The sequence below is a fragment of the Euphorbia lathyris genome, chromosome 2, assembly GCF_963576675.1.
Source record: "Euphorbia lathyris chromosome 2, ddEupLath1.1, whole genome shotgun sequence".
In the NCBI taxonomy this organism is placed as follows: Eukaryota; Viridiplantae; Streptophyta; class Magnoliopsida; order Malpighiales; family Euphorbiaceae; genus Euphorbia; species Euphorbia lathyris.
The window spans coordinates 135,549,046-135,567,508 of record NC_088911.1 but is presented as its reverse complement, the minus strand read 5'-3'; the positions used below and the strand labels follow the sequence as shown (position 1 = coordinate 135,567,508).

Sequence of the window (18,463 nt, the reverse complement as noted above, 5' to 3'; positions counted from 1 at the left end):
AGTTTAAAAATTCAAATTCATAACTTATAAACCCTAGAAAATATATTCTAAACTTCTAATTTATAAATTCCAATCCTTAAAATATATTAAAAGCACTGATTTTACTAGTTTGACATAATTCAAAATCATAATTGTAAATAGTTTTTTAAAAGTGAGTTTATATGTAAATTTCCCAAAATCTATAAAGAAGGCCAAAAACTAAAAAAACCGAATTTAGCCCACTCCATAAATCCATAGTTTCTGCCCAGCCCACTCATTCAGAAAATCAAATCGAAAGAGGAACTCAACAACTCAACAACTCAACCCTAAAAACCTATAACTTCCTGTCGTCGCTCTCACCCTCTCCAACTCATCTAAATTCCGGCGCAAAATCGTGTTACTCTGCTCCTCCGGCGACCGCTGACTACTGAGAGAGGTATGAATCTCTACTTACTTGACTGTAATTAGGGTTTTTAGTTGGTCTGAAATTATAAACAGATTATTTGGGTTCTGGTCAGAAACTATGCATACAGATTATAAACATAGGTAATTGTATCTCGATCGAAGTTGAGAAATGGTTGCTAGTAATTGTATCTTTAGATTTCGCATTCAAATTTGTCTGAACCTTTGTTTGTTTATCCAGAAATTTGGGGCTAACTGGAAAAAGAATCTTCGAATACTTCGAATTGGACTCTGTCTAGCGAATAACTTAATTATGTTGTTTTGATTTGGTGCAGGATGGATTCAACAATTAAGCACGCTTTGGTGGTGAAAGTTATGGGTCGAACTGGATCCAGGGGGCAGGTGACTCAAGTTAGAGTCAAGTTTCTAGATGATCAGAATCGGTTCATTATGAGGAATGTGAAGGGACCAGTTAGAGAAGGGGATGTGCTAACCCTTCTCGAGTCTGAGAGAGAGGCTAGGAGGCTCCGTTGATCACGGTCTACTCTATACATGGCCTTTGTTTTGATTCTATGGTTTTGGTGAGAGTACAAGTCTCTGTTTCTGATATGGTAGCTAGAAGAATTGGAATTCTGTTTATGTTTTCTTTGTTGCAGCAAAGACTTGATTACTGATTCTTGATGGTAGTGCTTGAAATTTTTGAAGTATGAAAGTCCTAAATTTAACTTAATGATTTTGCTTGTTGAGATGTATGTATTACTATCAAGTTATGTGAGATGTATGCATTAAAGGGATACTTGATTCAAACTGTCAAAATCTTCTCTTATACTCCATAAGCGGAGTGAATCATATTGCATTGAAGCATTAAACAAGTTCAGAGACCTTGTTGTGCGGGCTATATATATATAATGCATTTAATGAATTTTATGATTGGTACTTAAAATAAAATAATTTTTGTGGTGTCTTGTTTTACATTTTCTGGTGTCTATAGTCTTAGCTCATACAATGTGTAATTGGTGTATCTTTATGCATATCTTTAGAACCATTCATGTATTATCCATGAACTCACATTATCTGTAGTAGTAGATGAACTACTGAACAATTTTGATGCTGCTGAAGGAGGCATAGGCAAGCTAGCTCAGTTTGGTCTGCCTTCTCTTGAGCTACTTAAACTTGTCAAAAATGAAGATGCATTAGACAAGTGAGGAGTTCCCATTTTAGCCTTTCTGATCCAGGTGCATTTTCCATTCTGTTTCACTTTTGTTTTCTTCTGTGCAGTATTATCCCATTATTGTTAGATGGAATGTGATTTATAGTAGCTTCATTAGTTGGTCCTATGTCTTTGTTTTGCCTTGCTACTTCTGCTGCAAGAAGTGTATCGCTTTACATGATAACATCATATCTTGTTATGTCAAAATTTGTTACGGCACAGAATTTAATTGCTGCTACATCATATGCTTCTGCTGCTTCCTCTTGGGTGCCTAATCAGAATTTAGATAATCATACAAATTAGGTGTCAAAATCTTCAATCATGTTCAAGTATGATGAAGATACTGGACTTTGTGAACGTATAAAGTGAATCGAATTGAAATAAGTTGAAACAAAGTGAAACCAATTGAAAGAGGATCTGGCCAATCTATAGTTCATCAAATTAATAGAATTGCACAAGTGTATGATTAGTTAGTATTGGCCAGAAAGTTTTGTTAAACAGTTAGAGAGTTAGTTTGGTCGTCATGCCACATCGTCTGCATTGTGTAAAAGCTGTATAAATGTTTGTAATTTGTACATTCACAATTAAGAGGAAATAACAGAATTTGCTTCTTCCTACTAAGATACTTCAATTTGAGAAATAGAGGGTTATTAAATGAAACTAGACAAAAATAGAGGGTCATTTAAAACTTTTGAAAGTTCAGGGAGACGGTTAAAGTTTTAGACTAAGTACAAAGGACAACTAATATATTAAGCCTTTAAATTATGTCTCGAGATAGTTTATGGACCATAAGCAATATTAGTTGCATTTTATTTCTTGGGGAAAAAACTATTTACAATATATATGTACATTTTTATCCTCATAGCATGGAACATAAACTTTTGCTTTACACTAAGCTAAAATGCTTACTAAGAGCTGGTGTGAATAATACAAGATGATGTTCTCTAGCAATAGGATCTTCCCTCGGGGTGGCTGCGATTTCGCGTCGCCGCGGTGACTGAGGCGGTGATGCATAAAGTGTTGAAGTTTCGATTATCTCTCGCCGGAGATTTTCGTGTTCTTGGGACATTTTATGTGCTCGTAATGCGGTTAAGTATAAGCCAGCAGCAAGAAAGACCGTTAATAATGATAAGACTCCAGCCGAAGAAAATAGGCCTTGTTTGATTATGAGACAACTTGATTTTGGTTTAGACCAGTTGTTTAAGTGTCCTGATTCTATACTTAATCCAATTAATAATAAGATTTCCCCAACAGAAAAGCATACCCTGCAAGAAATAATTTTAATAGAATTAGCTTCTCTTTATTTTGGAATTCAATCAAGAAATCCGATTTGTATCGGATTTTAGAGTCTGTTTGGTTCAATAGTTGATGATAGTTGGTAGATATTGACTAATATTCCTTCTAAATTCGTTATTAGTATCTGTTTTTCAATCTTAACTTAGGAAGTACCGAAGTTTCTAGGAGGTTACCGTATTGGGGACACTGGGAGACATGCACCCGAACTCTAAAATAAGTGTCCCCTCTTTTTTTTTTCCCTTTTTCTTTAATATGGGGACACTTTGGAGACATGGCTTCTGAGTTGATTAAAGTAGAGTATAGAGGTTATTTTAACGATTTTACAAAAAAAAGGGGTTGATATATAAAATAAAATAAAATAAAAACCCTGATGAAAAAAAAATCAAAATTTAAAGAAAAGAATACAACGACCGTCCTCTTTTTAGTAGTTTAAATGACTTCTTTCTAGTAGTTTAAATGACTTATTATGAGTGTTTTATGGTTTATAATGACTTATGAATGCTATATATATATATATATATGTATCAATCTGGCATGTCCCTGCTGTACCTGTGTTTCACATTTTTAAAAAATATTGTTTGTAGCATCCACATCTGTACTCGTATGTCAGTGCTTTCTAGATCTTAACCAAACACTTTGTATATATTATTTGGAGTAAAACAGCAACAAAAAAAATGTTACAAAAATGAGAATGAAACAGACAATTATTGTTAAGAAATAGCCTTATATGTGTCTATAACTAGCAAATTTCTTGTATATAAAGGTAAAATTGAGAAAATATTTTTAAAAGTGTATCAGTGATACAAAATGATATATATAAAAAAACACATTAAGAAACCTAAAACGTAATATAATAAAAACGGAGGGAGTAAAAGTTTGAAAAAAACATTATGAGGTCTTTAATCTTTTCATTTTTTACACATTGAGTTTCTAATCTTTTAATTTGACATATGAAACGCTCTTACAATTGCAAACGATGTGCATGACACGTTTCATTTGTGCATTTTTTAAAATTCAAAAGGAAGTTTTTATATGTATAATTTGACCGTAGAAAAAGGACCGACGTGGTTCTTTCTCCCTTTGAATGGGGAGGATGAGTTGTCGTAATAGAAATTCTGACAGAAAAAGGATGATAGGTCATACCAAGTTGCGACAAAGAAAAATCCCGCTTGAAAGGTTATAGACTTGGCCGGAGCAAAATCAGGGTCCGAATTAACGAAAGCCGGAGGAGGTGATTTAGTAATGGCAATCAACAAGTAGGTATGTTGAACTACCATGGAGATTGCCAGCCCAAAAAATGCAACTGAAGTACATAACAATGGCGTCTTTCCACTTCCACTGTATACACATTCTGAATTCTCAGCTTTTCCTTTTCCCTCTGCACTAACAATCCATATAACCTGCAATATTTCAATGGTTACGGAAATGGAAATATAAACGAAAATTGATATCGAGAAATAATATTTGTAAGAAATATGAGAAGAGATGTGAAAATAATTAAAACATAGAAGTATATTTGTAAATTTTATAATTAGAAGTACTCTTTCTGTTTCAAATTGATAGATCAATCATTTATTTCAACATGTCTATCGAGAAATTTTATTATACACCGGGAACAATATGGTCGAGCAATTAATTGATGCCACATGTAAACATTTAATTCTTAACACCAATTAATTCTGATAAAATAGTATGTATCCATATTTTAATAGTTGAGTGTAGTGCTCCTGTGTACAATGGAAAGTCTCTAGTTTGGAATTATTTATTATGCTAGACTTGTTAATGGCCGGGTTGGGTCAGGTTCAGGTAGGGCCTAGCGGGTTTTGTTCTAAAAATGCTTAAAAACTATTTAATATTAATGGTATGGGAAAGGATCGGACCAGACCGGCCTAACTCATGATATTTTTATAAATTCTAAACCCGCCCTAAAAAAATGCAGACCGTAATAGGCTTAGACCGGGTTTAATATCAAGTTTCCTTATTCAAACCCGATTCATTAAATGTGGACCGAGTGGGTATAAGGATCCATACACAGGTCTAATTATGCATATGTGGACCGACTGGGTATAAGGATCCATACACAGGTCTAATTATGCATAAAAATCAAGCAAACACATCAAATAAACATGAAATTATAAACACTTTACCATTCCTTAGACAAATGTTATGAATTTTTTTAATAATTTAATACTCGTTCACTCTTAAAAGAAAACGACTTAACGGGAAACGGGGAAATTTCTAAAATCAAAGTTTCCGTGCAACATAAAACGTTATATCACCTGGGAACGAGTGGCCTCGGCAATGAGACAAAGAATGAAGCAGAAAAGGCCGCAGAGAATGGTAAGGGAGGTTAAATAGGCAGCAGTTTTGCTTCCCAAATCAGTGCGGCTCGGTCCGGGTGCGAGGTCGGCATGTGTGATTGCTTTGCTGCCCTGAGCCATGGTTGCAATTTCTGCAGCCTCAACCAGAACCAAAAGAATGCATTTCAGGAAAGTGTGTTAAGAATTTTGTAGAATTGCTTGTGACAAAGGTTGCTTAAAGGCCAAAGATTCTGTAATTTTAGGCTTAACTTTCAAGCATTCACATTTCACCACTCAATTCAACTCTTCTTCTTATTCTTTTCACCTCAAAACTACATTTTTTATCACTACTTTTCTTCAAAGTGCTTTTTGATTAGTTTGACACGATAATACTATTTATATAGTTCGCTTCACACGACTTGTTTCACACCGTTATCATATTTATTATTTTAACGACCCGGTCTAGAGTGGGTGACGCCGAGGTAGAAATCTGAGCAAAGAGCGACCCTAAGGAATGAACTGAATCCCACATTAGAAATGGAGAAAGAATGACCGAGGGTTATTAGTAAGATGAGAATTCAATACATGTAGACGTGTTTTAAAGCAGTGCGGCCCAAGGTGTTGGATTTGGACCAAAACAGACAATATCTGCATGGTATTGGGCATGATGTTACAATTGTATCAGGCATGAATCCCACGTCAGAAATGGAGAGAGAGTGGCTTGAGCTTATTAGTAAGATGAGAATCCAATACATGCAGACGCGTTTTAAAGCCGTGAGGCTCACAATGTTACAATTATATTCATATATAAGCATATGAAATCAAGAGTGACTCTAGGGGGAGGCAGCCTAGCACCTCCCATTTAGAGGCATTTCAATCAGTAATTTTTTCATACATAAAATTCAAAACTTATTTCAATTATAATATAATAATTATTAAAATCTAAATTGTTGAAAATTATCTCTAAAATAATAATTATCCAGTATCTGAATTTAATAGTAATCATATAGTAAAAAACAATAATACAATCTACTAAAATAGAATCGAAAGTCGACAACAATAACACACATTGTTTTCTTTTTCTAATCACAGCCTCTTAAAAACAATAACACAACAAGGGACCTCCAAAATTTATTTCAAAACTTCCCTCGTAACAATATTCATAGAGAAATAAAAGTTATAAGAGTAATCTTACTTTACTTCACCATCAAACCAAATACAATCACATTATTAAATTATCACTTATCTTATCTTTAATCCCAGTACAATAATTATTTCATACACATCACTTACTTTATTTTACATTACCTTCTTTTAATTACACTCCATCTAAACAAGATATAAGTTTACTAGTATAATACCTCAATATAAATTATAGGCTTAATACATCATTTCCCTCCTAAACTTTTGAAGTGTTGTGATAACTCCTTCAGCTTGCATAAAATATCCAATTAGCTTACTGAACTTGCGTAAAAAATGCAATCAATCAGTCATTCAATTGCAAAAAAAAAAAGTAAGTTAAATGTAGAGTATATATTGCACACGTCTTAGAAAAAGTAAAACGACCGAGATCGGCGTATGCGGTTCTAAAAGTAGAGAAGAAAAGTTTTATAGTTGAGCAAGTAAGAATTTCCTTTTTAATCTATTATGTGAATTATGTAATAACATTTTAAGACACGTGTAATACATCTTCCACATTTAACTTACGTTTTTTGCATTCGAGAGATCAATTAATTACAATTTACAAAAGTTTATGGGACTAACTGCATATTTTATGCAAGTTGAGAGAACTATCAACACATTTTGAAAGTTCAGAGAGCCAATCAAGTTAATTGGATAAGTTCATCAAGCATAAATTATAATAATTTCTTCTAATACTATTTTTTATGAAGAATACTACAATTTTTTGGTATTATTAAAAAGAAATATAAAATACATTTTTTTAGTACTAAAATTAAATAGGAGCAACGAAAAATGAATAAGAAATTGAATAGGAGCACAAATTTCAAACATAAATCCGGTAGATTTTAGTCTTCCAAACTTGTCTCGTAGATTTTAGTCTTCCAAAGTTCACAACATCCTTAGATTCATCGATTTACTATTCCTTTTGTTCCTATTTCCACATCAGTCCTGCCAAATATCAGATTCCATATATAATTATAAATATTATAAATAACAAATATCAATGATTAGGCGAGTTTTACATTTCTTTAGGTTTGAACTCAGATCTTGTAATTATATTTGAAGTTTGAAGTTTCATGTTTTCATGTTTTATGGTATCAGATCTGGCATCTGCAAATTCTTACAACTTTGTGAAAAATGTTAAATTTAAAGTTTCGGTTTCATGTTTTCATGATTTGCTAATCTAATAGATTTGTCTGAGGTCTGCCTTTTGCTTTTGGATAAAATTTGCAGTTTTTTTAGTAGATTGATGCGGTGATGATTCTATATTTTACTATTTTTGATCTGTTCTGATTAAATATGAAGTTGAGAAGAATTTAATGGATAAACATCTTCTATAAAATATTAAATGCGTAGATACAGTGTTTTGCTAATAGATAAAGACAATGACAGTAATTCACTGTGTTTTTATTTTCAGATAACTGGTTGCACACATTTACGTGGGCTCCACGGTTTAGTCGTTGAGGACGATGTGATAGAAGTGTTAAAGGATAGCGAGTTTGAGCACCTTATTAACAATTCTGATTTAGTTAGTCAAAATTCGATTTTGCTTAAGGTTCTAAACAATAGATATGATAAAGTTTCTGGCTATTTTATTTTTGCTCAAGAATTAAAATTGTATCTTAGTTTGCTTGATGTTTTAAACATCACATGTTTTCCATTTTATTTTATTGAAATTGTATATAGATTTTTAAATTTTCTGCAAATTATCAGTTGAACACCATAGATTACCATAGATTACCCATGAGCATCCCAAACATCCATTTTCAATCACAGACTCTGTGTGGTTATTACAGTGAAAACAGCCAATGAACCATTTAGATAACAATAAAAAGAAGTATAAATACAGTACTTACCTTCATTATGCAGTGGAGAGGACCCCTCATCCTCACATTCCGACCTACGATCATCCCCCCGTCTTCAGTTTCACGGTCAGGCGGGAAGATTTTTTGAACCCTAGTTTGTCTGATGATTATATCCTCCTGCCAAAGTGCATCGCAGTCCCGTTCTGAGGGTCCTGTACAAACAGCAGACAACAGATTAAGCAGACAACAGATTAATTATGGAAATTACCAATAAGCTTTAACTATCGTTAGAAAGGCATTATACGAGGCAATTTCATCTATCATTCCAAATTACCGGGATGCATTATACGAGGCATTCAGTACCCGATTCCACAGATAGAATGAGAAGATGCATGGCTGCCCGACCACACCTGATCTTTAAACAGTCCGGGGAATAAATCATCAAACAATTCATAAAGATCATGGTATGGAGTCCAAATAATTGATTCATATGGAAGACATGATATGAAAATGAAAGTGAGAAATAATCATACTAATAATAATAGGAAAGTGTTAGAGATGTTCTTACTTCTAATTCCTCCATTAAAATTGTTGCCAGGCGATCCTTAGTAATTAAGCGGTGTGCATGTTGGCTTATTTTACCCAAAGCAGAGATCCAACCCTTTATTAATTGGAAAGTCGTTGGTCTCTCGCTTATTTATATTCTAAATCCAGCACCAAACGGGGGATATGAATCAAAATAAAGACCTACAAAAGAAAAAAATAGAATAAGTATCAGTACATATAAAGAGAAATAACAGAAGAAATAAAATGGTCGAATGACTTACAATTAGAACAAAACTGCAACCATCGAGATTAGCTTTATCATCACTCAATGAAGCATGTAAGTGTGCATGGACAGCTGCACCCCATGCATAATCCTAATGCTATGGATATCGTCTACGAAAGAGCAGTATATGGCCTTTACAGATGCTCCCGATGCTTCCAAAATGTTCCAAGCAACATTCTTTGGGTTTCAGTTTCTTTCAAATGACAGGTTTTCCAACAATTGAAAGACCTGTGATGTTTAAAACATCAAGCAAACTAAGATATAATTTTAATTCTTGAGTAAAAACAAAATAGTCGGAAACTTTATCATATATATTGCTTAGAACCTTAAGCAAAATCGAATTTTGACAAACTAAATCAGAAGTGTTAATAAGGTGCTCAAACCCGCTATCCTTTAACACTTCTATCACATCATCCTTAACGACTAAACCGTGGAGCCCGTGTAAATGTGTGCGACCAGTAATCTGAAAATAAAAACACATCGAATTACTGTTATTCTCTTTATCTATTAGCAAAACATTGTATCTATGCATTTAATATTTTATAGAATATGCTTATCCATTAAATTCTTCTCAACTTCATATTTAATCAGAACAGATCAAAAATAGTAAACTATAGAATCAATCTAATAAAAAAACTACAAATTTTGGTGTATGTTATACATCTTTAAATAATTTGGTGTATGTTATACATCTCTACCAATTTTGGTGTATGTTATACATCTCTACTAAATAACATACACTAATTTTTTTTTTATAGAAACTGTATATAAAGTTTTAAATTTTCTGCAAAGTATCAGTTGAACACCATAGATTACCTATAAGCTTCCCAAACATCCATTTTCAATCACAAACTCTGTGTGGTTATTACAGTGAAAACAACCCGTGAACAATTCAGATACAAATAAAAAGAAGTATAAATATAGTACTTACCTTTATTATGCAGTGGAGAGGACCCCTAGTCCTCACGTTCCGACCTACGATCATCCCCCGACTTCAGTTTCACGGTTATGCGTGTAGATTTTTTGAACCCTAATTTGTCTGATGATTATATCCTCCTGCGAAAGTGCATCGTAGTCCCGTTCTGAGGGTCCTATACAAGTAGCAGACAACAGATTAAGCATACAATAGATTAAGTATGGAAATTACCAGTTAGCTTTAACTGCCATTTCAAAAGACCCGTTGCTTGATGCTAATTTCTTAATTGGGTGGCAATTTCATCTATCATTCCAAATTACCGGGATACATTGTACATTGCATTCAGTACTCGATTGCACAGATGGAATGATAAGATGCACGATCGCCCGACATACTCTGATCTTTAAACAGTTTGGGGAATAAATAATCAGACAATTCATGAAGATCATGGTATGGAGTCCAAATAATTGATTCCTTTGGAAGACATGATATGAAAATGAAAGTGAGAATTAATAATAATAACAATAACAATAATAATAATAATAGGAAAATGGTAGAGATGTTCTTACTTCTTCTAATTCCTCCATTAAAATTGTTGTCAGACGACCTTTGGTAATTAAACGCTGTGCATTTCGACTTGTTTTATCCAAAGCAGAGATCCAACCCTTTATTAACGGGAAAGTGGTTGGTCTCTCACTTATTTTATATTCCAAATCCAGCACCAAACGAGGGATATGCATCAAAATAAAGATCTGCAAAAGAAAAAAAAGAATAAGTATCAGTACATTTAAAGAGAAATAAAGAAAGAAATAAAATGTTCAAATGACTTACAGTTAGAACAAAACTGCAACCGGCGAAATCAGCTTTATCATCACTCAATGAAGCATGTAAGTGTGCATGGACAGCTGCACCCCCATGCATAATCCTTAATGCTATGAATATCCTCTACGAAGGAGCAATGGATGGCCTTTACAGATGCTCTCAAAGTGTCCGGTAGTAGGAACACGGTTGCCTTGACTCTCCTTTTAAGGCTCTGATGTGACATTGTTATTGTTTTTAAAGCTGACAGACGGAGTCCCTTACCAATTAACAAACAATCATGGTAACCAAAATGTTCTAAGCAACATTCCTGTGTAAGACATGATATGAAAATGGAAGTAAGAAATAATAATAATAATAATAATAATAGAAAATTGGTAGAGATGTTCTTACTTCTTCTAATTCCTCCATTAAAATTGTTGTCAGGTGATCCTTAATAATTAAGCGGTGTGCATTTCGACTTGTTTTACCCAAAGTAGAGATCCAACCCTTTATTAACGGGAAAGTGGTTGGTCTCTCGCTTATTTTATATTCTAAATCCAGCAGCAAATAGGGGATATGCATCAAAATAAACACCTGCAAAAGAAAAAAAAAGAATAAGTATCAGTACATATGAAGAGAAATAAAGAAAGAAATAAAATGTTCAAATGACTTATAGTTAGAACAAAACTGCAACCGATGAGATTATCTTTATCATCACTCAATGAAGCATGTAAGTGTGCATGGACAACTGCACCCCATGCATAATCCTTAATGCTTTGGATATCCTCTACAAAGGAGCAGTAGATGGCCTTTACAAATGCTCCCGAAGTGTCCGAAAGTAGGAATGTTCCCACTAGGAATAACACGGTTTCCTTGACTCTCATTTCAGGGCTCTAATCTGACATTGCTGTTGTTTTTAAAACTAATAGATGGAGCCCCTTACCAATTAACAAACAATCATGGTAACCAAAATGTTCTAAGCAACATTCTTTTGGTTTCACGTTCTTTCAAGTAACAGGTTTTCCAACAATTGGAAAACCTATGATGTTTAAAACATCAAGCAAACTAAGATATAATTTTAATTCTTGAGCTAAAATAAAACAATCGAAAACTTTATCATATCTTTTTTTAAGAAACTTTATCATATCTATTGTTTAGAACCTCAAGCAAAATTGAATTTTGACTAATTAAATCAGAAGTGTTAATAAGGTGCTCAAACCCGCTACCCTTTAACACTTCTATCACATTGTCTTCAACGACTAAACCATGGAGCTCGTGTAAATGTGTGCGACCAGTCATCTGAAAATAAAAACACATTGAATTACTGTCGTTGTCTTTATCTATTAGAAAAACATTGTATCTACATATTTAATATTTTATAGAAGATGCTTATCAATTAAATTCTTCTAAACTTCATATTTAACCAGAACAGATAAAAAAATAGTAAAATATAGAATCATCACCACGTCAATCTACTAAAAAACTATAAATTTTGGTGTATGTTATATATCTCTACCAAAACATCGTCCTCAACGAGTAAACCATGGAGCCTGTGTAAATGTGTGTGACCAGTCATCTGAAAATAAAAACACATCGAATTACTGTCGTTGTCTTTATCTATTAGCAAAACATTGTATCTACGTATTTAATATTTGATAGAAGATGCTTATTAATTAAATTCTTTTCAACTTCATATATAATCAGAACAGATAAAAAAATAGTAAAATATAGAATCATCACCACATCAATCTACTAAAAAACTACAAATTTTAGTGTATGTTATACATCTCTACAAAATTTGGTGTATGTTATACATCTGTATCAAATTTGGTATATGTTATACATCTCTACCAAATAACAAATACCAATTTTTTTTTTTATAGAAACTGTATATAGAGTTATAAATCTTCATCAAAGTATCAATTGAACACCATAGATTACCCGTGAGCATCCCAAACATCAATTTTCAATCACAGACTCTGTGGTTATTACAGTGAAAACAGCTATGAACCATTCAGATACAAATAAAAAGAAATATAAATACAATACTTACCTTCATTATGAAGTGGAGAGGACCCATCGTCCTTACGTTCTGACTTACGATCATACCCCCCGACTTCAGTTTCACGGTCAGGCGTGTAGATTTTTTGAAACCTATTTTGTCTGATGATTATATCCTCCTCCCAAAGTGCATCGTTGTCATGTTTTAAGGGTCATGTACAAACAGCAGACAACAGATTAAGCACACAAAAGATTAATTGGGTGGAAATTACCAGGTAGCTTTATCTGTCGTTTCAAAAAGGCCTGTTGCTTGATGATGATTTTTTAATTGGGTGGCAATTTCATCTATAATTCCAAGTTGCTGGGATCCATTATACAAGGCATTCACTACACGATTCCACAGATGGAATGAAAAGATGCCCGACCGCCCGACCACACTCTGATCTTTAAACAGTTTGGGGAATAAATCATCAGACAATTGGTAGAGATGTGCTTACCAATAATAATAATAATTGATTCCTGTGAAAGACATGATATGAAAAAGAAAGTAAGAAATAATAATAATAATAATAATAGAAAATTGGAAGAGATGTTCTTACTTCTTCTAATTCCTCCATTAGATCCGTAGTAATTAAGCAGTGTGCATTTCGGCTTGTTTTACCCAAAGCAGAGATCCAACCCTTTATTAACGGGAAAGTCATTGGTCTCTCGCTTATTTTATATTCTAAATCCTACACCAAACGGGGGATATGCATCAAAATAAAGACCTGCAAAAGAAAAAAAAGAATAAGTATCAGTACATATAAAGAGAAATAAAGAAAGAAATAAAATGTTCAAATGACTTACAGTTAGAACAAAACTGCAACCGGTGAGATTAGCTTTTTCTCCACTCAATGAAGCATGTAAGTATGCATGGACAGCTGCACCCTATGCATAATCCTTAATGCTATGGATATCCTCTACGAAGGAGCAGTAGATTGCCTTTACAGATGCTCTCGAAGTGTCCGGGAGTAGGAATAGTCCTACTAGAAATAACACGGTTGCCTTGACTCTCCTTTCAATGCAATGATCTAACATTGTTATTGTTTCTAAAACTGATAGACGGAGCCCCTTACGAAATAACAAACCATCATGGTAACCAAAATGTTCTAAGCAACATTTTTTTGGTTTCAGTTTCTTTCAAGTGACAAGTTTTCCAACAATTGGAAAACCTGTTATGTTTAAAACATCAAGCAAACTAAGATATAATTTTAATTCATGAGCAAACACAAAATAGCCGGAAACTTTATCATATCTATTGTTTAGAACCTAAAGCAAAATCGAATTTTGACTAACTAAATCAGAAGTGTTAATATGGTGCTCAAACCAGCTAGCCTTTAACACTTTTATCACATCGTCCTTAACGACTAAACCTTGGAGCCCGTGTAAATGTGTGCGACCAGTCATCTGAAAATAAAAACACATTGAATTACTGTCGTTGTCTTTATCTATTAGCAAAACATTGTATCAACGTATTTAATATTTTATAGAAGATGCTTATCAATTAAATTCTTCTCAACTTCATATTTAATCAGAACAGATAAAAAATAGTAAAATATAGAATCATCACCACATCAATCTACCAAAAACTACAAATTTTGGTGTATGTTATACATTTCTACCAAATGTATGTTATACACCAATTTTTGTTTATACTGTATATAGAGTTTTAAATTTTCGGCAAAGTATCAGTTGAACACCATAAATTACCCGTGAGCATCCCAAACATCAATTTTCAATCACATACTCTGTGTGGTTATTAGAGTGAAAACAGCCCGTGAACCATTCGAATACAAATAAAAAGAAGTATAAATACAATACCTACCTTCATTATGAAGTGGAGATGACCAATCGTCCTCACGTTCTGACTTACGATCATCCATCCCCCCCCGTCTTCAGTTTCACGGTCAGGCGGGTAAATTTTTTGAACCCCAGTTTGTTTGATGAAAGTGCATCATAGTCCCGTTCTGAGGGTCTAGTACAAACAGTAGACAACAGATTAAGCAGACAAAAGATTAAGTATGGAAATTACCAGATAGCTTTAACTGTCGTTTCAAAAGGCCCGTTGCTTGATGATGATTTTTAATTGGGTGGCAATTTCATCTATAATTCCAAGTTATCGGGATCCATTATACGAGGCATTCACTACCCGATTCCACAGATGGAATGGGAAGATGCACAACCGCCAGACCACACTCTAATATTTAAACAGTTTGGGGAATAAATAATCAGACAATTCAACAAGATCATGGTATGGAGTCCAAATAATTGATTCATGTGGAAGACATGATATGGAAATAAAAGTAAGAAATAATAATAATAATAATAATAATAATAATAGAAAATTGGTAGAGATGTTCTTACTTCTTCTAATTCCACCATTAAAATTGTTGTCAGGGGATCCTTAGTAATTAAGCGGTGTGCATTTTGGCTTGTTTTACCCAAAGCAGAGATCCAACCCTTTATTAACGGGAAAGTGGTTGGTCTCTCGATTATTTTATATTCTAAATCCAACACCAAATGGAGGATATGCATCAAAATAAATACCTGCAAAAGAAAAAAAAATAGAATAAGTATCAGTACATATGTAACACCCTGGTCCAATACCATGTAGATATTGTCCGCTCTGGCCCAATTCCAACACATCGGGCCTCACGGCTTTAAAACGCGTCTACATGTATTGGATTCACATCTTACTAATAAGCCCCAATCACTCCCTCTCCATTTCCGATGTGGGATTCAGTTCATTCCTGTCCCCATCGCCATCCCTTAGGGCCGCTCCTTGCTCAGGCCTTCTTACCCCGGCGCCACCCACTCCGGACCGGGTCGTTACAGGCCCACCAGCTTCCGTCTGGTTCGTCCCCGAAACACACATCGTACGTGGAGAGTCGGCTCTGATACCAATTGTAACACCCTGGTCCAATACCATGTAGATATTGTCCGCTCTGGCCCAATTCCAACACATTGGGCCTCACGGCTTTAAAACGCGTCTACATGTATTGGATTCACATCTTACTAATAAGCCCCAATCACTCCCTCTCCATTTCCGATGTGGGATTCAGTTCATTCCTGCCCCCATCGCCATCCCTTAGGGCCGCTCCTTGCTCAGGCCTTCTTACCCCGGCGCCACCCACTCCGGACCGGGTCGTTACAACATATACAGAGAAATAAAGAAAGAAATAAAATGTTCAAATGACTTACAGTTACAACAAAAACTGCAACCAGCGAAATTAGTTTTATCATCACTCAATGAAGTATGTAAGTGTGCATGGACAGCTGCACCCCATGCATAATCCTTAATGCTATGGATATCCTCTACGAAGGAGCAGTAGATGGCCTTTAGAGATGCTCCCGAAGTGTCCGGGAGTAGGAATAATCCCACTAGAAATAACACCATTGCTTTGACACTCCTTTCAATGCTCTGATCTGACATTGCTATTGTTTGTAAAACTGATAGATGGTGCCCCTTACCAAATAACAAACCATAATGGTAACCAAAATGTTCTAACAAACTAAGATATAATTTTAATTCTTGAGATGTTTAATTCTTGAGATATAATTTTCAGTTTCTTTCAAGTGACAGGTTTTCCAACAATTGGAAAACTTGTGATGTTTAAAACATTAAGCAAACTAAGATATAATTTTAATTCTTGAGCAAAAACAAAATAGTTGGAAACTTTATTGTATCTATTGTTTAAAACCTCAAGCGAAATTGAATTTTGACTAACTAAATCAGAAGTGTTAATAAGGTGCTCAAACCCACTATCCTTTAACACTTTTATCACATCGTCCTCAACGACTAACCATGGAGCCTGTGTAAATGTGTGCAACCAGTCATCTGAAAATAAAAACATATCGAATTACTGTTGTTGTCTTTATGTATTAGCAAAACATTGTATCTACGTATTTAATATTTTATAGAATATACTTATTAATTAAATTCTTTTGGTGTATGTTATACATCTCTACCAAATAACAAACACCAATTTTTTTTATAGAAACTGTATATAGAGTTATAAATTTTCATCATTGTATCAGTTGAACACCATAGATTACCCGTGAGCATCCAAACATCAATTTTCAATCACAGACTCTGTGTCGTTATTACAGTGAAAACAGCCCGTGAACCATTCAGATACAAATAAAAAGAAGTATAATATACAATACTTACATTCATTATAAAGTGGAGAGGACCCATCGTCCTCACGTTCTGACTTATGATCATCCCCCCCCATCTTCAGTTTTACGGTCAGGCGGGTATATTTTTTGAACTCTAGTTTGTTTGATGATTATATCCACCTCCTAAAGTGTATCGTAGTCCCGTTCTAAGGGTCCTATACAAATATCAGACAACAGATTAAGCAGACAAAAGATTAAGTATGGAAATTACCATATAGCTTTAACTGTCGTTTCAAAAGGCTCGTTGCTTGATAATGATTTTTTAGTTGGGGTGGCAATTTCATCTATAATTCCAAGTTACCCGGATCCATTATACGAGGCATTCACTACCCGATTCCACAGATGGAATGAGAAGATGCACGACCGCCTGACCACACTCTGATCTTTAAACAGTTCGGGTAATAAATCATCAGACAATTCAAAAAGATCATGGTATGGAGTCCAAATCATTGATTCCTATGGAAGACATGATATGAAAATAAAAGTAAGAAATAATAATAATAATAATAATAATAGAAAATTGGTAGAGATGTTCTTACTTCTTCTAATTCCTCCATTAAAATTGTTGTCAGGCGATCCTTAATAATTATACGGTGTGCATTTCGGCTTATTTTACCCAAAGCAGAGATCCAACCCTTTATTAACGGAAAAGTGGTTGGTCTCTCGCTTATTTTATATTCTAAATCCAGCACAAAATGGGGGATATGAATCAAAATAAAGACCTGCAAAAGAAAAAAAGAATAAGTATCACTACATATAAAGAGAAATAAAGATAGAAATAAAATGTTCAAATGACTTACAGTTAGAACAAAACTGCAACCGACGAGATTAGCTTTATCATCACTCAATAGAGCATGTAAGTGTGCATGTACAGCTGCACCCCATGCGTAATCCTTAATGCTATGGATATCCTCTACGAAGAAGCAGTAGATGGCCTTTAGAGATGCTCCCGAAGTGTCCGGGAGTAGGAATAATCCCACTAGAAATAACACGATTGCCTTGACTCTCCTTTCAATGCTCTGATCTGACATTGTTATTGTTTGTAAAACTGATAGACGAAACCCCTTACCAAATAACAAACCATCATGGTAACCAAAATGTTCTAAGCAACATTCTTTTGGTTTCAGTTTCTTGCAAGTGATAGGTTTTCCAACAATTGGAAAACCTGTGATGTTTAAAACATCAAGCAAACTAAGATATAATTTTAATTCTTCAGCAAAAACAAAATAGCTGGAAACTTTATCGTATCTATATTTAGAACCTCAAGCAAAATCGAATTTTGACTAACTAAATCAAAAGTGTTAATAAGGTGCTCAAACCCGCTATCCTTTAACACTTCTATCACATCGTCCACAACGACTAAACCGTGGAGCCCGTGTAAATGTGTCACCAGTAATCTGAAAATAAAAACACATCGAATTAGTGTCATTGTCTTTATCTATTAGCAAAACATTGTATCAATGCATTTACTATTTTATAGAAGATGCTTATCCATTAAATTCTTCTCAACTTCATATTTAACCA

General features: G+C 34.1%; 2 protein-coding genes across 3 annotated transcripts; one reads left to right on the top strand and one right to left on the bottom strand.

The window, feature by feature from the left end:
* Positions 1-256: 256 nt before the first annotated feature.
* LOC136220033 (small ribosomal subunit protein eS28x) lies at positions 257-1,111 on the top strand. Its single transcript, XM_066007696.1, has 2 exons — positions 257-415; positions 717-1,111. The coding sequence occupies exon 2, from the start codon at positions 718-720 to the stop codon at positions 913-915; it is 198 nt and encodes a 65-aa protein (XP_065863768.1). The 5' UTR covers positions 257-415; position 717; the 3' UTR covers positions 916-1,111.
* Positions 1,112-1,721: 610 nt separating this feature from the next.
* Positions 1,722-5,375, bottom strand: LOC136220032 (uncharacterized). 2 transcript variants are annotated; one of them, XM_066007695.1, is made up of 3 exons: positions 5,167-5,375; positions 4,031-4,287; positions 1,722-1,862 (listed from the first exon to the last, which is right to left on the bottom strand). In XM_066007695.1, exons 1-3 carry the CDS (start codon positions 5,326-5,328, stop codon positions 1,832-1,834), a joined length of 450 nt encoding a protein of 149 aa, XP_065863767.1. In that variant the 5' UTR covers positions 5,329-5,375; the 3' UTR covers positions 1,722-1,831. The 2 variants fall into 2 exon arrangements, with proteins under 2 accessions (XP_065863767.1, XP_065863766.1); XM_066007694.1 differs by lacking the exon at positions 1,722-1,862 and adding an exon at positions 2,427-2,856.
* Positions 5,376-18,463: the final 13,088 nt, after the last annotated feature.

What these genes read in the sequence shown, in the direction of transcription:
- LOC136220033 (XM_066007696.1), top strand. Translation starts at nt 718, where the DNA reads ATGGATTCAACAATTAAGCACGCTTTGGTGGTGAAAGTTATGGGTCGA.
- LOC136220032 (XM_066007694.1), bottom strand. Translation starts at nt 5,328, where the DNA reads ATGGCTCAGGGCAGCAAAGCAATCACACATGCCGACCTCGCACCCGGA. An exon ending in CCGAGGCCACTCGTTCCCAG is followed by an intron (nt 4,288 to 5,166) that starts GTGATATAACGT and finishes GAAATATTGCAG; the next exon opens with GTTATATGGATTGTTAGTGC. An exon ending in TTTTTCTTTGTCGCAACTTG is followed by an intron (nt 2,857 to 4,030) that starts GTATGACCTATC and finishes TATTTCTTGCAG; the next exon opens with GGTATGCTTTTCTGTTGGGG.